At 36.5% G+C, this 16205-nt stretch overlaps 1 protein-coding gene across 6 annotated transcripts in view; it reads right to left on the bottom strand.

Moving 5' to 3' along the window:
• Window positions 1–16205, bottom strand: part of RPGRIP1L (RPGRIP1 like) — a 44570-nt gene that overhangs the window by 27135 nt on the left and 1230 nt on the right. For 4 of the 6 annotated variants that reach the window (XM_082289593.1, XM_082289594.1, XM_082289596.1 and 1 more), the window contains exons 2-9: window positions 14816–14907; window positions 13875–14016; window positions 11810–12108; window positions 10507–10606; window positions 8963–9106; window positions 5643–5748; window positions 3358–3504; window positions 2010–2083 (exon numbers count right to left, since the gene is read on the bottom strand). In XM_082289593.1, the coding sequence (XP_082145719.1) occupies window positions 2010–2083; window positions 3358–3504; window positions 5643–5748; window positions 8963–9106; window positions 10507–10606; window positions 11810–12108; window positions 13875–14016; window positions 14816–14900 (1097 nt within the window). In that variant the 5' untranslated portion in view covers window positions 14901–14907. Of the gene's footprint in view, window positions 1–2009; window positions 2084–3357; window positions 3505–5642; window positions 5749–8962; window positions 9107–10506; window positions 10607–11784; window positions 12109–13874; window positions 14017–14815; window positions 14908–16205 lie in introns of those variants that run through there. The other 2 variants (XM_082289595.1, XM_082289598.1) reach the window with 2 other exon arrangements.

Genomic DNA, 16205 nt, shown 5'->3' with positions numbered 1-16205 from the left:
CCCACTGCTAACAACAAGTAAGCTGCAGTAGAGTTGCATTGTGAAAATGGGAAACTGAAAAAGCTGGCCATTAAACAGTGGTTATAATGAAATGATCCATTTCTCTAATTTCTTGTTACTCCATGCGCTGGTTTTGGCTGAGGCAGAGGTAATTTCTTTTCCTAGTCATTGCTACGGGGCTGTGTTTTGGATTTGTGCTGAACGCAGTAATGATAATACAGAGATGTTTTTGTTACTGCTGAGCAGGGCTTGGAGACAACCAAGGCTTTCTCTGGTTTTCCTACTGCCATCCTGGGGAGCGGGCTGGGGGTGTGTGGGAAACTGGGAGGCGGCACAGCTGGGAAAGCTGACCAAAGGAATATTCCCTAGTATATAAAGGGAGAGGAAGGAGGAGGAAGGGAGGACATTTGGAGCGATGGTGTTTGTCCTCCCAAGTCACCGGTACGTGTGATGGGGCTCTGAAGGTGCTGAACACCTGCCTGCCCCTGGGAAGCCAGGAGTGAATTCCTTGTTTCGCTTTGCTTGTGTGCACGGCTTTCACTTTCCCTATTAAACTGCCTTTATCTCAATGCACAATTTTTCTAGCTTTTACCCTTTCAATTCTCTCCCCAGTCCACTGTTGGGGGAGTGAGCGAGCGGCTGCGAGGGGTTTGGGGGCTGGCTGGGGTTAAACCACAACATGGAATGATGAAACATGAATCAACGTTTAAATGGGACTACATGAAAAGACAGATCATTTTAGGTAAAAGAACAGCCATATTGTAGGTTACTGCATAGTAACAGAAGCATATTTAAATTTATTTAGTTAAACATCTTTTAAAATTCTCTATGACTAAAGTAGAACAGAAATATTGTGAGTTGATTTGTTAGTGTTATTTTTCTGCACAATGATAAAAGAGAAAAAGATATCGTAATCAAAAATATTTATACGATGATCAAATTCTGGAGAAATCTACAAGGAACTTAAGTGACAGACAACCGATCAACTGCCCCTTTACAAAACTCTGAATATTGTGATTATACAACTGTTACATCTCTTAAGTAAAAAACCGTTTAAAGTTATTTGTACTCACCATTTTTTGCTTCTGTAATTTTTAATTTAACCACAGACAGTACAAGAAGTATAACAAATATTGTAAGAAAACTATAAACAAAATCTGGTATCACAACTCACGTTGTGTTTAGTCATTGGTATTTTTTTGACAGACGTCACACTGACAAGCCAAACACTCTGAGAAATTATTTCAATACAAGAAAAGACTTCAAGCATTTTACCTACTTTCTGAAGCAATTATTAACTCTAAGACACGTGTCTGATTTTCTAACCCTCTCGAGTGCAAAAAATCATGTTTCACAACAAACAAAAAGCTCATGTGAAGGTCAGATTTTTCTTTCATATGCTCGTGGCACTTGGCTAGAATTACTTCTTTTCTATATCAGTAGAAGTGAAATGATAGCTATTACAAAACAAACAAACCACACCTCAAAAATAAATAGTGGAAAAGCTGACAAATATCAGACTTTACATAAGTTCACTGAGAAGTGCTGGAAGAACTTAAGACAAAAATTCAAACACCTCTTTGATAAAAAAAAAACAAACAAAAAAGAATCCCGAACCCAAACCAAACCCGAATTAATATATATCTACCTAGATGTATTCTTCTTTCAACAGTAACTCTAAAGAAAATAATGAGAAATTCAAATAAGAACTTCATGCATTTATGTTCAAAATACAGTGACTCTTACTTATTTTTAATTACATTTTTAAAAGAAGTAACCTACTATTTCAAGAATATTAGAACAAGTTGGTCCATTTCAACAGGACAGATGAAATACTGCCAGAGAACCATAACTGTTTCCATATACACTCACTGATACGATAGACTGGAGCATGAACATATTTACGTGCGTGCACAAACACTCAATGTGCACATTCCAGCACGTAGTGTATGAAGACCTATTCAATAGGACAGGAACCTTATTTTTTATATACAGAAACCATAACTTACCTATTATGCAGCTTATCGTAGTTTTCCTTTAAAAGCTCATTCTCTTTTTCTAGATCATTTATTCTTTCTTGTAACTAAAATGAAAAAGGAAATTTCATTTGATGCACAGCACGAAAGTAAATTACAATGAATGTGTGAAGACAAATAGTTAATAATTTATAGGCATTATCAAGCTACTATTTGTTCTTTTTATACAAAATCAGAATCACAGAATACTCTGAGTCGGAAGGGATCCACAAGGATCATCAAGTCCAATTTTTAACTGAATGGCCCATTTGGGAAGGAAACCCAGAACCCTGGCAGTATTAGCACCCTGCTCTAACCAACTGAGCCAGTCTCAGGATACACATCGGTCTCTCAGAAGCTTCAAAATAACAACCTTTTTTCATCACATGGATTTACATTTGGCCCAAACAGTCTTTTTCATTCTGTTTATATGAAGCTGAGACTACCACGTTGCAGTGGAACAAGAGTATGTGATCACATTCTCTCACGCAAAATAATATAAAAATCTAAAAGTCTAAGTGCATTACTGACATTATAAACAACATATCCATGCTTTCAAAATATTCACTAAAGCAAAATGTAACTTTAAAGCTATGAGATACCAGGAAGATACCAACATGCATTACAATAGTTTAAAGGTTTGGAGGAAGTGTCTATGAGATAATCTCAGTAAACTTGGTTCACGCAAAATACATCTAAAATAGGTAAACCAGGTGGTAAAACTAAATTTAAGCTACTACAAAATGTAACAGAAAAACAAATAAGCTTGCAGACTCTTACTCCTCATGCACTGAAGAGAATGAGGAATAAACTGCTTGATTTTTAGCCCTAAATGTGGATGACAGTAGTCTGAGAGCCTCTAGACAAAGAAATAGAAGTAATTGATTTGAACTGCTAAATCAGATATAACACTATACTGTACTGGAATTAAATCAAGTTGAAAGAATACTTAAAGAATACTTACCAATAAGTATAAGAATACTTATCAATAAGAATACTTATCAATAAATCAAGTATGATTTTCTTTCAGTTAGCAAACCACTTGTTCAGTATCAGAATTGACAAGAAATCCTAAGCTTTAACCTCAAATATTGTCCAAACACTGGTGCAGTGACTACACGGCACAGGGATCGGGTGCGATTGATAATTCTATCAAATGCAAGCAGCAGCCACTGTTTTTTCTTTTTAATGGGATAAAAGGATATCTATTACTAGGTCAGTCTTCTAAATGTGTTTGAAACATCTATTCACATTTCCATAATTAAAAGGTATCCCATCATTAACTATTCCCTTATCTGTATGTACCTCAAGACGATTCAACATCTCTTGAACACAGTCTCACCTCTTCTGTCCTTCTGTTTGAAACAGTTACTGACTGCAACTCTTTCTGAAGATGGAAACACTTGGATCGCTCCTCTTTAAGCTGTACATTCAGTTCATCACCTTTTGCTAATAAAGCATCATGGTTGGTCTTCAAGTTCTTTAGGTTCTATGAAAAGGAAGGAAGGAAGGAATATTGAAATCACACCTCATATAATGTTCCCACACTGTGTTTCAACAGGGGGCTCTCATGGCACTATGGAATAGATGCTCTCAATGTGGTCAGCAGGACACATTCTTGAACTTAGTAACTGAAAGTAACTTTCAATTCCCATGGCCCAGAGAAGGTGACCTTCTGGTCGCCCTCATGAACATTAACCCCACAGTTTTCTCATGACGAAAATAACAAAGAAATACATCTGTAAAGCTAATAAAAGATTTTGCAGTGGTTACAGAGGTTGGACATACTTGCAGCAGCAAGCAAAAATCAATGTTGCTCATCACAGAGCTTGCTGCTGCTCTCCTAAACCTTGTATTTATATTTATTTATATGTACATACATGCACACACACATAACTCTTTATACTTACAGAAATACATCTACACACACAATTGTAGATATATAATTCTTTCGCAACCCCCATGGAACCCTCGTGCATTCAGTTTAATTTCTCAGCTAGAAGTACTTTAATAAAGGACTTCTGTTTTCCTTTACATTTTCATTTACTTTCATGGGTTATAGGAAGGCACATTTAATCAATTTTAATATTAAATGGAGCATGCCGATAGAGCCTCTATTTCCAGAATAGTAGTTAATATTATACTGCCTACATTCCACAATCCTGTAATTAAGCCTCATCCATTAAAAATTTCAATGTAAATCACATTCAAATTATGACTTGAAACAAAATAGTTGAAAGGCCAATCTCCTGTTTAATAAAATGACTGGATGAGAATTTATGCCAAATACATATGTGAATTTAGTTAATGTTTAATGCTTTTAGACAGAAAGAAGTTAGCTTCATTTTTTCCATACAACATTCCTACAAAGTAGTTAAATGGAGAAGTTGAATGCGAATCCTGTAAAAATTGTTCACATTCTCATGCAGTCTGAACAGACCAGAAATGAACAAAAAACCCATGAAAAACCAATCACCAACTTGATCTTCAGCCTTTCATATCTCATTTCTCAGTAAGATAAAAATCACAGAGAATAAAGAATACTAGCAGTCAGTCTAAGAAAAAGAAATAGAGTTATTTTTATAACTGTTTTACTAAATAACTAGTTATTTAGAATCATAGAGCTAGAATTTAAATTCCAGAGTTAAATTCTCTCTGACTATTTTAGATGTTAGATTTCTTAAAGAGAAAGAAGACAAAAAGCCATGTTAAACCTTTTCTCAGTTTGGCAGAGAAGATACAGGAATTAGACTGAAGAGGGGAAGGGAGGCAAAGCAAAACATAACAGAGAAACAGAAAAACATGGGCAAAAACCGGAATCGAACAAAACTCGAATGGCACAAGCATTATTTAGCATGCTAACAATAAGCAGACAGAAGTAAGAGTTTTTAAGGATACCCACTGCTTCCACTTCATAAGGCTGGATACTTTGTAAAGCTCTACTGCAGTTAGGATTCCTACTCACAGGAACTGTCTTTCCCATTTCCAAAGTATTATCATTCCAAGGTATTATCATACCACCTCTGTATGCACATGCGGTTCTCCAGACAGGAAAAAGCAGAAGAAAGCTTTATAATTAAAACTACAGAATCTGCCATGGAATTGCATGTTCTGGAGATATTTTCATAAAATTACTCTTTTTATAAGGAGAATTATTACTTAAAATGGCCTTCTAAAATAATTTCCACAAACATATGAACAGAGGTTAAATCCTAATGTCAGAACAAAAGAGCCAAACTGCCCAAACTTTAGCAAAGAGTAATAAAGTGGAGGGGGCTTGGTATCCCTTTTTAGTAAATCACTACATCTAAGTCAAAGCCTTCTCTTTAAATCATCAGGGATCTCTTTCCATAGCCAGACAACTCAGTTCTTTCCTCATAATCTGCTCGGTACAACTTTGCAGATGAAATCACTAAGACCTGCTAGACCCTGCTGAAAAAAAGAAAGAGTGATTAAGACTAAAAATCCCTACTCCATTTGGAGTAGTTTGACTTTCATGTAGTTGTGGTTCATTTTAATGTACTCAGGATTGACTCAGAATCAAGAAGTGCATATAATTTTTTTTCTTCTGTTTAGCATGCTTATGTGACAAGAGTATAGGAATGTTACCAATCAAATTGCAATTACCTCTTGCAACTGGAGAAATTTTCCTTCCATTGCTGAAAGAGCATTGCTTTTCTCAGCCAGCTGTTTACGGACCTTGATCATTTCTACGTTGTCCTGAATGTTTAGCCTTCAAAATTAAAAAGAAATGCATCATAAACACATATTTGGAAGAAGATGTAGTGTATAATACCCAAATTAATTTGTTCTTCTATAATGCACACTAGAGAGCTTAGGTAAATAAATATGGTACTGTTTGATGACACAGCAACTTCAGTCAACACACATAGATCTTTGTTTATTGTATAAAACTGTGTACGACAGAAAGAGAAAACAATCCTATGCCTAAAGAGATTGCTTTCCAACTTTCCCACCATCCAAAATATTCGGTGCCAGTAGAATGCCATTTTGTGAAGTTTCCACCTATCAAATACCGTAAAGAAAATGTGACTTAGCAATTTAGACTGTAACACCTGAAGTCTGGTATTCAAACAAGCTGCAGGTGTGTCTTAATTACATGAAAATCATTTCATATCCATGCAGATATTCTTACAATTCAAAGATTAATTTGAATATGTACTGTTTATTATAAATGACATTTAAAATAACTCAAGATTTAAAAAAATATTTACTTAGGTGTTTCTCCTTACTTCAAACAGCGCAACTAAACCCCATTACTTCCATAAGCATGAGAGGAGAAACTAACCGGGATTTTTACTAACATACATGATGATAAAATCAGAGTAAATTTTCTATATTTGAAAAGAATTTCTCTCCCAATATTTGCCTATTCTAGACACGCTGGACAAATCGTCACCACGCCATGCTGGAGCAAGTGAAGGGGCTACAAAGCTTACACATCCGGAAAACAGCAGAATATGTGAAATACCGTCCTTTTACTCTTTAAAACATCAAATCCTATTGTGTTTTGGCATTGCCCAGCTAATTGTCCTTACACAGCAGAAACATACTTATGAATCTGAGATCTTCCCAAAGAAACAGTCTTAACTCAATGCTAAAACTATCATGTGTCTAAAATATTGTTCTGTACACAAAGTTGTGGTGAGTACAGACAGCAGCACTGGCTCATGCCAGCTATTAAGAAGCTAATAAAGTAGTACATTTTTATTAATCTTGTTCCACACATCAAACAAAAGGCTCTGAAGCTTTCCAAGGTTTTTTCTTTTGTTTTCCCCACTTCTTTTCCCTTTTTTCTTTTTTTCTTTTTTTCCCCCCTTTTTTATTTTTTCCTCTTTTTTTTTCTTTCTTTTTGAGTAGAAAAAGGAACAGATGATAGTGAATTCATGATGTACGGGTGTCAACTCCACGGCTCCTGACAATCAACACTAGCTACTTTTTCAACAGTGAGTGAAGCAGCATTTGCTTTAAACAGGATTGGGGCACTGACATTATGGAATGAATTATTCAAATCTGGAAGTGAAAATTACTTTTTATTGGGATCATTTCAACTCTTACTACAGTAGGAGTATTCATCTCATGAAGCTTCTAACTACAAAAAACACATTCGATTAATTACTTCTTAGCGCATTACATCCACCACAGTATCAGCTCTCATCATATGCTAGAGCAACAAAATGATTTCTCTGCAGTACTTCTCCAGTATTTTTTCTATTTATTTAAATAAAATGTGTCTAAAAAATGTCCACTGCCTCTAGGTACACGAAAAGGAGCTTGCTGTTGGAAGAACGAGATAATTTCAGATTTTGTGGACAAGGCCAAGTTAACTGAGGAAGACTCTGTTGGGAAGGTTCATCTTTCTGTAAATGAAGTCCCAAAACAGTAGAATCAAAACTGATGATCAAACAGCTTTCTCCCTCCCAGGCAGTTGATATATTCTGTTCCCAGAACAACTGCCCAGGTATTCTGCTGTAACTTATAAACAGATGTTATATACAGATTTAATAGAAAAGTCAAGGGTACCTTTCACTTAAACAGATAATATTTTGCTCAAAGAATAACAAAACAATGTATAAGACTAAAGACATATAAGATAGCTCATTCAACATTTTCTTTATCGCCGAGAGAGTAAAAAGCTGTGCCCCAGAACCCGAAAACACAGAGGTCGAAGTTAAGAAAAGAAACTAATATTCTTTTGGAGGCAGTAACAGGATATAATGGGCATACTGATGTGCTCTAGCACACCTTCTACCACAACTACAGAAATAAGGAACTCTATTCTTCCACTCTAAACTTCATCGTTAAGCTGGATCAAAAGATCTGAAATGGAAAATGAAGTTAGGAGAAAGTGACAGTTAAAAGCACTAAGAATTACGTTTTTGGTGTACGTCAGCTATTAACCTCAGAGACAAGCTCTTTTCCAGACCTCCTATCGTTTGGATTGAAAGTAATGCAGGAGGGTCCCAATAGCCGGCCGGGGACAGCTGTATGGAAACGGGGGACTGACAGCAACCTACACCAGAACGAAATGACTAAAGAAAGGATCTCAATCTGCACTGTACAAATTTATGCCCATAAATCCCAGATGGCTGAGCTAATTAAACTGAGGTCTAATTAAACCAGACCCTTTGCATCTTGTCTTTACTTCTGTATGAGCAAGACTTGGATATAATTCTGAGACTACTCTTTTAAGAGTCTGACTATTGTATCAGCTGGACCAGTAGCTCACAAAATTTCTGCATTCACATCCAGAACAAGAAAAACAAGAAAGTAAAATACGTACCACCACCACATTTGTCAGGATCTCTTGTCCTCTGTCTAGCAAAATAAACAAAAGGCTCCTGGCTAATAGTTCTCAATCACAAATGCACCACTGGCCAAGGTGTACACACGGACTCCCGAGCAGACAAGGACAGAACATCAACGTGCAGTACTCTTCTCATTTTACAATGCTCAGGAAATAACAGGATTGTATGTTGATGCACATCATGTCCTTTCCTTTACCTCTTATTTCTTACAGGAACTCAAACAAAATGGAAAAAAGCCCCAAGAATGTTCACCTTCTAGTAGCACCTTTATCTTGTAATTGACAGTATATTGCAAGAAGCCAAACAATAACATTGCATGAACAGCTCTAAAATCTAAGTTATTAAGACTATTGAAATACCAAACACCTGTTTCACAAATGCATTTTGGGATGGCTTTAAAAATGTTCTTGGAAAATACTTACTGCTGTAACTATCTCCTTGCTTAGAATTATCCATGCTATTGAGCAGAACATTTTACGACTTGGTTTCACCAAACGGACAAAAATGAATAAGGTCCATATTCCTTTACAGAAATAGTAACTTCAGCAGCTACCTACTAACATCATGACATGGGTCTCCTAATGCTTCCACCACGGAGACTTTAATTTTTCACAATACCTTTGGCTGGCTGTACCCTGCTCTTTCAGCCGTAGGAGGGATTCTTCAATTTCCTTTTCTTTCCTTCTTAGTTGACTCACAAGAATCTCTCTGGCACGTTCTAGTTCCTCAATGTGTTTCCTTTGGGACTCAATGACAGTCTCCCTGCAAGTACAAGCATCCTACATTCCAAAACCAGCTACGTATTTTTTCAAAGAATACAAAAATAAATGAACGCTCATGCAAGCCAAACTTTCAAGTGTTCAGCAAAATCTGTATTTCTTATTAACATACATCGGAAGAGAGGCTTATGAAAAAATTGTGAAAACGCAATTTAAAGTCTCAAAATAAATGTTTCTGTGGAGTGAATAACGTTTAGCAGAACCTTCGCACAAACGCTGTTCACGGTTTCCTGTACTCTGTATTAGAAATATCCTCTTTCTAATTCATTAGCACCTATGGTTTCTCAAAACCAAAACACCATTGCTAGCTATCACAAGATTAGATCTTCCATGGATGGAGATTTTTAAGCTTTTATTCCGAGATAGGAAAATCTACATCCAAAAAAAAGAAAAGAAAAAAAAAGAAAAAAAGAAAAAACAAGTGTTTTAAACAGTGGAATTTAGCCAGTTAATGCAATTAAAACAATAATTTATAGGAATATTTCTGTACAATTGTTTCCTACGATTCCAGTTAATCTTTGTGTTTATAAAATTTCAAGCACAAAAAAAATGACAGTACATTAATCCATACATTTTTAAACTTAGCTTGCCCATTTATTGAAAATTCAGCGTTGACAGAGAATGTAATCGATAATCTGATTTAAGTACATCACTATGGAAATAAACAAACAGCTCTTAGAAAACCCAGGTTCTAAACATACAATTTAGAGAAAAAAATGTTCTAATCAGACCTCAATACCTTTAAATTAGATGTTAACTACCTTTTCTATATAACACCTCTCTACTCTCGTGCAATCCCTACATCAAGGATGTTGTAAGGGTTTCCTAAGCTTCAATTTCAGTTAAAATGTGCAGTTGGATTACAAACCACACTTCAAAATGCAAAAGTGAATCAGAGTCATTTTACATAACTATCCCAATACTGTGCTTTTTGCACTTATCCATAAAATCTGTCTGCCTCCAGAAATGAAACTTAAATGCATCAGCAAAACACATTCACATAGTCACCACTTGCATGGTGGAGTACATTTTAGGACTTACGTCGGTAAAAAATTTGCAGCTAAGGTCCTTTCTGCTTTTGTCAGCTCTGACCTGTAACAAACTAGGCAGCACTGCATCCTAGCAAAGAGAGGCTCACCACTGGAGACCAATTTTAACTTCCAGCCAAATTCTTACATACCTACGTTTTGCATTCTAAATCCCTGATTCCCTGTTTTCCTTATAATAAAACATTTCTGCATTGTTACCAGTGTTATTGTTGTCAGATCCAACAGTTCTATTTTCTGAAGTGAAAACTTCTTAAAATATACACTTTTTTCTTCAAGAAAACCATAAGTTCTAAGAATTATAATGACAAAAAAATAAGTAATATGAAAATCTTACAAATTTCTGATTTCAGCCCTTGAATCCTCGAGCAGACTCTGTCCATATTTGGGGAGCACAAGGTCAGATGACCTCACTTCTAAACTCTGAAATCTCATTCCTGAAAACCAAACAGAAGATAAATGCTTGACATGTTGCACGAAAAAGCTTTAAACAAGCCAACTATCCCTATACAGTACAAACAATTGTGACTTCTATACAGCTGTCATAACAAGTATTTTTACATCAAAATCACATGGAAAGAAATAATCAGAGTATGTATGACATAGCTGCTGTAAAATCTGAAGGATGGGCGATGCAGAATAGTGTTAAAGCGAACTGTTAAAAACATGCCCTGGAGGGTTTTTTTTAGAAGATTTTACTTTCAAAGACAGAGAACACGGATTGCGTCTTCAAAGAAGAGAAATACCAATATTATTAGACAGGAACGTGGACTTATAATTACTTTTTCGCAGCACTTGCTTTGCAAAATTCCAAGTGTCATTCACGCAGACATGCAACTATGAGGACTATTTTTTAGTAGCAGTGCAGATAATTTCCTTGTGTTGTTTAGAAGCATCCTAAGCCCATGGCAAAGAAGAGAAGTGAGAAATTAATTAAGGAAGAATTGCTACTTTAGGAGCAAACACAATGGTTTCTCCACATTTTTCTCTTACCCTTCTACAGCAAGAAGAAATTAACCAAGTTTTGAGGTGGGACCAAACACATTTCATTTCAAAGACAGCATTAATGCTGCCATCCCTCAGTCCCTAGAACTGAATCATTTAGGTTCGAGGTACGATGATACCAGCACTTTCCCAAAATGCCTGAAAAAACTTACCTACTTTGCCACATTGACTTGACCAATTTTGATCTTTAAGCATTATGTTAAGGTACTGGCAATTGTGATATATACGTGTATGTGTGTGTGTGTGTGTGTACAGATACATATATGTGTCTAGAATTTTTTTTTGTCTGCTTTTGTTCAAACCGAGGTACTTCTTAGATGGTTGCACTCAATAAAGACAGCAAGTATTTACTGAACATTCATAACTGATTAGGACTTTTGGATGAGCTTTCCACGGTATTTTTAAATCAGCCAAACAAAAAGCAGATACAGGAAGCTATATTTATTATTGGTTGAGGTTTCTTGTCTCTTAATGCCTTAGAGACACTTAAACTACCCTAATTTTTTCTAGGCATTTTATTTTTAGGTAATTGCACTGCATATTTTCTGATCTGCACTAAAAATGTTTTGAAATTCAGACTCGTGGTTTCAAGAGCAATCTAAGAGTTTACCATTTTTAATAAATGTGAATTATACCCTTCTTGGTGTGCTCTGGCATGCTAGCAGCCTCACTCTCTTTTTTGAGACCAGTGTTCACACGAGATTGAACGGAGCTGTACGGACACAGCCTATGGCCTTGAATCTGGAGCTGCTGTTTAGATGAAATGAGTTTGTTCCGGAGGCTCTCGTTTTGTTTCTCAAGCTCACAAACTCTTTCTCGCAAATGTTCAATCGTTTCTTCCAGCTCCAGAGCCTGACCCAGCCGCGTGGGTCCACAGTCAGCCCGGTCACATTTTCTTTTATCATTAACAAGCCGTATTAACTTGGTGGTCATTCTGGGGAAAACAATCAAAAAATATGAAAAAGAATGTGAAAAGTCAGCACAAAAAGTATTTTGTTGAAAGGAACATAACCACTGTGAAGACCTCAGCGCAGAACCTTGGTAATAAATTTCAAGTTTTGATGTAACTATTGCTGCCTGTGACAAACTCCTTGAAGATAACTGAAATCACTGTGCAGCAATCTGCTTTATAGCACTGACGAGTAACAGCTTCCTAAGGCTTATCATTTAAGGTTAGTAAAGGAAAGACACATTACTCCACAGGCTGCTTAATTTTTAACACATGACCTTATATTGGAACCTCTGCATGCCGTTAAGTTACGGACTTGGGATCTTTGGGATGGGGCAAATTATAAAAGCGACAATTCCACAAAACATTTGACTATTGAAAGAATGATAATTTTAGGATTTAAATATACATTTCATTTCCAAAGTGCCTAAAATACACCAATGGAGATACTTAAGAAGGTACTCCTGAAAAAGGGACTTAACAGTACCCGTTACCATACTCAGTTTTATTCTGGGTAAATATGACCAATGCGCTTCGGAGAAGGAACAGTTGGCTGAAGAATATAATTAGATATAGAGCATATAGCTCTCATGTCTCTTCAAAAGGATAAAAAATTTTGCCTTTGGCATCTCGAGTTGTACTTTTCATTTCCTTTAGTTTTGATAAACATTAGTTGCTGGAACAAAAGGCAGAGAGAGCACTCGGGGGTGATTTAATTTAAAAGAACAGAAAACACACCTAGCAGTAAACGGAAAAAACCTGGAAGAGAAATAGAGGAGGAGAGGGAAGGGGAGTAGAAAAAGAGAGGGAGAAAGGGGGAGAGGGGAAGAAAAGTGGCTTTGATGAGAGACAAGTTCAAGACTTCACAAAATCGGCCGCACATATTCAAGATCTGTATCTAGTTTACAGGGCATCTACTTTTGAAGGCCTAGAAAAACTAAAAATTTTCAGCTACCCTTTGATTAATTCATTAGCTCCTCACCAGAAGCTGGCTTAGATGCAGAAAGACTGTTAACAATTAGCACAATGCGAACACAGAGTATGTTTTGGTATTAGTCAGCCCTCCTGCAGTATCGTAATACTACAAACAGTTCTGCACGGTCCCGATTAGTTTGCCGCCACAGTAAGCGCTGGCAAAGATTAGCACACAAATCTTAGCATATTAACAATCAACCTAAAGCTGCTTGTATATTTGTGGGCAAACTGGGTACTGTGCTCCCCATGGTACTTGGGAGCTCTTCACTGAAGTTACCTATTACACTGAATAAAGGAGCGATAATTATAAAGAAATTTTAGTGCTAACTCACCAATAAAAAGCTAGATGCTATTCAGCCTCTTGAAAGACAGACAGGGACCAAAAAAGGGGCAGAATCTCTCTGTATAGGCCATTTTGATTCTAGAATGAAACTCCTGATGAACCATTAGGTTTCTACAGCCTGCTCTTCAATTCCCAGAACACCTCTTATATTTGTACTCCGCCAGCACGGCTGGGAACCCAAGGCATCATCTCCGATGTACTAGACAGTGGTGTATGTCTGTACACAGAGATCTAATAGGGCTCCCTGCAAAAATCATCTCACATACTCAGAGACAACTAGAAATCAACACAAAAATCACTTCCAGTGGATGATTTTTGCTACTGCATTAAAAAGTGCTCTGAGAGAATGCAGCATGATTTTTAATTTGTTGATGATGCTTTCAAGGGACAAAAAAGTGCTGTGAGTTAAAAAAAAAAATATTAAACCCCATACCTTTTAATTTTCTCCTCTTGCTTATTTGCATACTGTTTGAGTAGGATGTGGTCATCACGTAAACGAAGGAATCTGTCTTCCAGCTCCTCTCGACTGATTCGTGATAGGACTTGTTGAGCTTTTACGTTCTGTGTAGATGATTCTACCCAATTCAAGGCAATTTTAAATTACCTTCAATACATTCAACAACACATAATTCAAAGTCTAACTCACTTTGAAATTCTGAAAACAAATTATTGAAAAATTCCAAGTAATTTGATATTTTATACTTGTTTCAGTCTATTGATCAATCTCCTCATTGATTAATTTCCTCAGACTTATTGGCAGGTTAATCACTTCCCTTTTTTCTTCCTCTTACAGACTAAAAAAGCCCGTAGTTCAAATGATGCAGCAAATCAATTACCTACCAGGCAATGCAAAGGTAGCAATTTAGCAAACAACCAGGAATGGTCAAATATACTAATTAAAAAATAGGATGAGCACTACCACTGAGATGCTTTCTAATCTGTTTCAAAGTGAACATACTCTCTTGAAGCTTGAAAGAATTAACTCACAGTTGTGAAAATGGACTCAAATACCAGACTAAGCCCAGTAGTTCCATTCTAATAGCAGCTGAGTAACTTACAAGAATTGCATAGTACTTCTGGTTCCCATTTTGTTACATGGATCTCACCTTGTCCTCCATTCAGCAAAAAAGCATCCTCTTTCCTCCTGGAAGGATGAATGCTATAGCTCGATGAGTTTTCCAGGTTTTAGCATCTCACAGCAACTTCTCTCTTATAACAACCAACTTGAATGTACAGTGGGTCACAGTATCTTTCAAAATTTAACCCAGATTTTGAATGGTATATGAACTTCATTTTGTGAAACATTTTTAGAAAGAAGCTAAGGAAGCCACAGATCGAAGTCTGTAATTGCAATAAATAGCATCTGGTACAAACCTTGTGATCCTTCGATTCCAGCTGGAGTTAGGACTGTATCTCTCACAGCCAGGTTCCCCACAGTTTCATCAGCTGAAACAGGCATGGCTTACCTAGGGATAACAAAATTCAAATGCCTCTGCATCTGCAATTTAAGCTGTGAGACTAGAATGAACTACAAAACATCATATAAAATGATGGCAAATGTAATGACAGGTTCACTGGAATGACAGACTTGTGCATTACTGTAAAGGCTCCTATCTCAACTGAATTGCTCAGAGGGCAATCAAAACCTTCAAGTTTAACACTATGCCGTCTTTAATCCGTATCACAATGTCCCACAGTGGTAGCGAGGAGAAGAGAGATCCAACAGGCAGGAATTCTGCAGCAAGATTCCTCTTATTTAATTATTTTATGACTCTTTTATAGACTTCTTTCTTCATAGTCTAATTGTTCAAAGGATCAGCCATCCCTTAGGGTGATTGGCTAAAATCCTAAAACATCCATTGTCAAAATATTTTTCTACTGTACTATTAACAAGGCTTTGCAAGGTCGCAGGTGTTCATAGTTTATGGACAAGAAGCAAGAAAAATTCTATAGTTTATGGAAAGAAGCAAGAAAAATTCTTGCTAGCAGCAATATTTGTATCCACAAATCCATGCACAAAATACGGCTTATTTCGTTACGCAGTAGCTCTAGTTGTATTTAATGTGTGCAGAATGTATTAGCTTTTTAAGTTCTAGTTCTGTTGTCTTCAGCAATCTTTAGCCCAAGGCCAAATTTCTAAGTGGATGTGGGAGGAGGACCTGAGCAGGTTTCCTGAGGGTTTTTTTGGTTTGGGGGGTTTTTTTTGTTTGTTTTTTTGGGGTTTTTTGTTTGTTTGTTTTTTTAATTGTTTGTTCATTTTAAGACAGGTCAAAGCTTAAGGCATCGACTGGTAGGTGAGTAATGCCATCTTCCACATTTTGAATGGGACTTTGAAAGCAAGGTGCGGGGGTTTATGGAGTCATTTCAATGTTACCTGCCAATCTCCTAGACTTCTTTCAGTCGTTGTCCTAAGAGAAATTATTTTTTAAAATAGACACTCCTATGAATGATACTCATAAATCCAAACACATTTCTTTCTTGTGACAACAGGAAGTTCAGCTACATGACCAAGTGAGATTAGGAAAGTATTATTTAAAATATCAATCAGTGTAATATAGGAAGATACTGCTGTTTCTTTCTTGTCTTCCAGCGCAGAAAATTAAATGCTGGCCAGAGAATGAAGGAATGCTGAAACAGCATTAAAAGGAGGCGCGTGAAGCCCTTAGGACAGCATTTTTCCCCCGCACTGCTACACCCTTCAGGTGATATAAATCCTTAGTGAATCCAAAAATATCTAGGAATGCATTGGCCTATTAACAGTGAT

Source organism: Coloeus monedula (genome assembly GCF_965178545.1).
Source record: "Coloeus monedula genome assembly, chromosome: 12".
NCBI classification, from domain to species: Eukaryota; Metazoa; Chordata; class Aves; order Passeriformes; family Corvidae; genus Coloeus; species Coloeus monedula.
The sequence above is the reverse complement of the archived record's forward strand: the minus strand, read 5'-3'. Positions and strand labels throughout refer to the sequence as shown.